This window comes from Bison bison, unplaced genomic scaffold, assembly GCF_000754665.1.
Source record: "Bison bison bison isolate TAMUID 2011002044 unplaced genomic scaffold, Bison_UMD1.0 scf7180017864495, whole genome shotgun sequence".
Lineage (NCBI taxonomy): Eukaryota > Metazoa > Chordata > Mammalia > Artiodactyla > Bovidae > Bison > Bison bison.
Window position 1 is genome coordinate 8,967,563 of NW_011495054.1, and position 4,621 is coordinate 8,972,183.

Sequence of the window (4,621 nt, forward strand, 5' to 3'; positions counted from 1 at the left end):
TCCCCACCCCCCCTGGCTGTACTCCTCCCCCCCGGGGGTGTCTTCCAGCAACGGTGCTGAAGCCAGACGAGGGAACAGCAGACCTGCCGGCAGGAAGGGTGCGACTGTGCGTTGACGCCGACGGTAGCGTCACCGAGGTGGACGAGGAGCACGTCCACCGGGTGAGCCCCGCCCGCCCTGCCTGCTCCACCCCACTTCCCCCTCGGGCTTGACTGCACTGAATACTTCCCCTCGGCGCCCTGGGGGGAACTGTAGGGAAGTTCACCGTTGAACTCACTGCTCTGCTAGAGGTGTCCTGTTAAGGGGTTTCATTGCTCTGTCCCACGGTGTCCCCTTTATGAGGACATGTTAAGAGAGATGTTTGTCAAATCTTGGGCCTGGGAATTCTTCTGCTGGAGAAAGTGATTGTTTTCTTTTGTATGGACTTTGGTATGCTTCCCTCTTCGCCCTGGCTGCCAGGAGACTCAGAGCCAAATTTGCAGCTTGTCGTTAGCCATGGCATAGGTTCCAGTGGCCTGCTTTTTGGGTATCAGCCTTTAGTTTGGTTCTTCTTTTTTGGTTGTTTTGCATAATTTTTGCACTGCACCATGAATCCGTGTGAGAATAAGTCAGACTCTAATGAAAGAAGTAAAAGATCTTGTCCTGATGCTTTCCACCCTTCACATCTACTGCTGCTTCCAGGAGTTCTCCTTGGCCTCGTTCACCTTCACCCCTCTGTCCCCCTCTGCCCACCTCAGGCCCGCTCCTCCCACCAGTGCTGGGAATTTGCAGAGGGCCAGGGTCCTCAGGAAAAAAACTTGACAAAAGGATGACAAAAGACCACAGAGCAGTAGGCCCAGGAAACTCCCTGGAGCCAGAGAAGTGCTAGGAAGCTTTTCAAATGGATGCCCCAAGGAGAGGCTGCAGTCACTCCTTGCTTCTAGAAGGGTCTAGGTGTAGTATTTCCAACTGATGAGTGTGTGGCGGGCTGTCAGAGAAATGGGGCAATCAGGGCATTGGCCTTCGTCCTAAGCATCCCCGAGCACACGCAGAGCTCCCCGACAAGACACAGAAGGGAAAGAAGCAGCAGAAGACACGTCCTCCGAGCACGCCTGCCTTTCTGTGTCTGACAGACAGAAGGCATGTGAATCTTGCTGCGCGTCCTCAGAGCGCCTCCCCTCCTGGTGCCCTGAGCGCAGTGTAGGGAGGGCCAGCTGCCAGTTGCACAGAGCGCAGGAGAAGCGATGCCGCTGTTTCATCTGTAGGTTTTGTCGCTCTCTGCGGAGTCAGGGCACTGCTGCCCAGGAACCGGGTCACCGGGCCGTGTGTGGGGCCAGGGGGCGGAGGTGGAGGCGGTGGTTGTGGTGGTGTGGGGGCCCAGGAGGCCAGAGGACGCTCTGTGTGATGGTTTGCAGGCCAATCCCCCGGAGCTGGACCAGGCTGAGGACCTGGCCTCCCTGGTCAGTGTCAACGAGTCCAGTGTCCTGAACACGCTTCTGCACCGCTACCAGGCTCAGCTACCTCACACCCACGCCGGGCCCGACCTGATCTTCCTCCAGCCCCAAGGGCTCATGGCGCCCTCTGCCGGCAAGGTGAGGGGGCCCCAGGGGCGGGGCGGGGCCAGGCCAGGGTCCTTCTGCATCTCGGGACCAGAGCCCCCAGAGCCCCTGCAAGCCTGTCTGAGCGGCATCCTGCAGACATGGCTGCTGGGGTGTCAGAGCATCGGGGAGCCTTGGGGACCACGTGGTCCCCCCTCCTTAGAGGGGAAGAGAAGGGATACAAACAGAGCGGGAGCGCGAGAGACAGTGACGGTGGGAGAGAACGTATCGGATGTGTCGGGTCTGTCAGGCTCTGCTCTAGGCAGCTCTGCGTGTCATCTCAGCCAGTCCTCAGGTCCACGAGAGGACGGGGGCCAAGACCAGCCCTATTCACGGGTGGGAAGCTGGGCCAACTCCAGACTCAGGCTCGGGGCTGGAGGAGCTGGGGTGAAACCCACATGGCTGGGCCCTCTGTGCTCTGAAGCCCAGGCCAGACCCTCGGGAGTCCCAGACACCCGCATGAACTGGGAAACTAAGCCTCCGTTCTACTTTTATTTGTTTCTACACGAGTGTAGTAACGGTCTGTTTATTGTCAAGACCACAGTCATAGCCAGAGGACCCTCTCGGCGCCACCTTGTGGAGGGGCCTGCAGCTGCAACCCCATCATTTGCACCCCATCCCCTCAGTATTCTGGCCTGGAGAATTCCATGGGCTGTGTAGTCCACGGGGTCACAGAGTCCTACGCGACTGAAGGACTTGCACTTGCACTTCACTTCAGCCTCAGTTCACCTGGTTGCTCCTGTCTGAGATAATGATGGAGGGTCCCGTGTGCGAAGGCGGGCAGATCAACCCGCCTTTGTGAGCTGCTTGTCCTCGTGGGGAAGACAGGTCCATCATGACAAAGAGCAGTGTGTGGAGGAGATTATAGGAGGTAGGAACGGCTGGTGCCAGGTCTCACACGGGGTCAAAGTGACTCCGCTCCTGCTCTGAGCCTGGTGGAGATTTTCAGCAGAGCAGTGACATGTAGTGTGACTATGCTAGGAAAGGAGCCTCTTGGCCATGGGGTGGAGGTGAGAGGTGGGCAGAAGTGGAGGCAGGGAGATCCACTGGAGGTCAGAATCTCGTCTGTGCTCCATTCGGAGGGCTTGTTGGCCCGGGAGGGGTCAGGCCTCTAGGATTCCTGCTAATGCACCTCAGTGCTTTGGAAAGGTCATGATGCCTCTTATCTGTCAACTGGGAATGAGAAGCTGCATCTTGCCCTTGGAGTCCCACAGGACAAAGTCATTCGTAGCCGCCGAATGATGCTGAGTCCATTAAAGAGGGGGCAGTAGCCTGGACGCCCTCCCCAAGGCTTCTCTTCTCTAGGACTCCTTTCGCACCCCCTCTAAGTCACCCTCCCAGCCCCTCCCCCACCTGGCCGTTCTGGCCAAGGGCCATGCATGCACCCCCTCTCCCTTGCTGGGCAGGCCATGCTCCAAGCCTTCTGAGAAGCTGAGCTCCAGCTCTGTAGGAACCCCCGGGAGAGGTGTCTGTCGCAGGTCCCTCCTCTGCAAGTTCGGTTCTCACAGTTCTCAGTTGTCCTGGATTGTGCATCCTTTACTCTGGCTGGGTCAAAGAGCCTCATAATTCAGGCATTAGGACCCACCCTGGTAGGAGGAACTTGAGTCCTGTGAGCCCCAGCTAAGCCCCTGTAACTGCTGGGTTGGGGCTGGGCCCTGCTCAGGTCATCCCGCCTCCCACACCTGCTCTTTGGCTGGGTCTCATCTGGTTCCTCAAGTGGCCACCAGGTGGCAGAAGAGATCTGCAGGAGGGGACTGGGGCCACCTTGAAGATGGGCTTGGTGGGGTCTGGGCAGGGCTAGGGGCCTTTCTTGCTGGGGGTCTGGGCTCACCCAGCGACTGGGAGCTGGGGATATGTGTGGGCGGTGCAGGCCTCTGTTGGAGTGAGTTACTGTGACTGTGTGGGGTGTAGATGGGCACACCTGTGTACAGAGGCCTCTGCTGCTGTTGGGTATGTGTGCCCTTGACCATGCCCGTGTGCAAGCATGTGAGGGTACCTGTGTGTGTCTGCAGGATCCTCCCTTCTCCCCTGCAGGCCTGAGAAGGCTGGCGATTGGGACAGCCTGGGCCTTGATGCTTCCACGGTGGGAGGTGGCTTGGGGCTCAGACCCTGAGGCCCTCTGCCTGCCTGTGCCCCCAGGCCATGCCCAGCCAGTGTGAGGGGCCTGTCTTCCTTTGCCAGCTTTGGGGTCCTGCTGAGCCTTTTGCTTTGTGTCAGAATGGGGCTCATCACTGTTCCTGGGGGTCCTGGGCTGTAAAGGCCAACAGTGCACTGGGGGCCCAGGTTTGGGGGAGGGCTGCCCCATTGGGGTTTGTGCCCCTGGTCCTGCCAGGCCACTAAGGAGGGTGGGTGGGGCCTCACTGGTCACCTAGTTAGCATCCTGGGCTTCCAGTGCCTCCTGTGGCCAGGCCTGGTCCCCTGCTCCCTTCTACACCTCTTCACTGCCCTTGCTATCTCTGCTTCCATCTTCCATTCTCCCTGAAAACCATGCCAAGCAGATGTTTCTCAAGGTCACCAGTGATCTCCATGTTGCCCCGTGGTCAGCTCCCTGGTGTCCCCTGACCTGACCCTCAGCGCACTTCAGGGGCTGGTCTCCCGTCCTCCTGCCGTCACTCCCTTCCTTAGCTCACAGATTCTGCTCTCCTGGTTTTCCTCTCGTCCACCGGCCCTCCCTCTCAGCCTCCTTAGCTGGTCCCTGATCTCTTCAGGTCAGCCCCCTCCCCACACCTCTTCTCTCTCCCTCTTTAAAGGCCCATTTCCTTGGTGATCTCATCCAGGCTCGTGGCTTTGAAATGATTCCCATTCAGTATAATTTAATTAGTTGGTTTGTTTACACCTGTCTTCTCCCAAATGAAAGCAAGCTCTATAGGCAGGGCTTTTTTTTTTTATATATGAAAGGTTAAATTACATACAGTTAAAGTCACCTCTTTTAACGTTTAGTTTTGTAGGTTTTTGACAAACACAATTGTGTAATTGCCTCCACCCATCAATTACAGGAAGTTCCATCGCCCCAAAAGTTTTCTACATCCTTGTGGATATCCCCT

At 57.6% G+C, this 4,621-nt stretch overlaps 1 protein-coding gene across 1 annotated transcript in view; it reads left to right on the forward strand.

The window, feature by feature from the left end:
- MYO18B (myosin XVIIIB) overlaps positions 1 to 4,621 on the forward strand; it is a 232,628-nt gene that overhangs the window by 25,181 nt on the left and 202,826 nt on the right. Inside the window, exons 6-7 of the mRNA XM_010828851.1 lie at positions 49 to 161; positions 1,395 to 1,571. Coding sequence (XP_010827153.1) covers positions 49 to 161; positions 1,395 to 1,571 — 290 coding nt within the window. The remainder of the gene's footprint in view (positions 1 to 48; positions 162 to 1,394; positions 1,572 to 4,621) is intronic.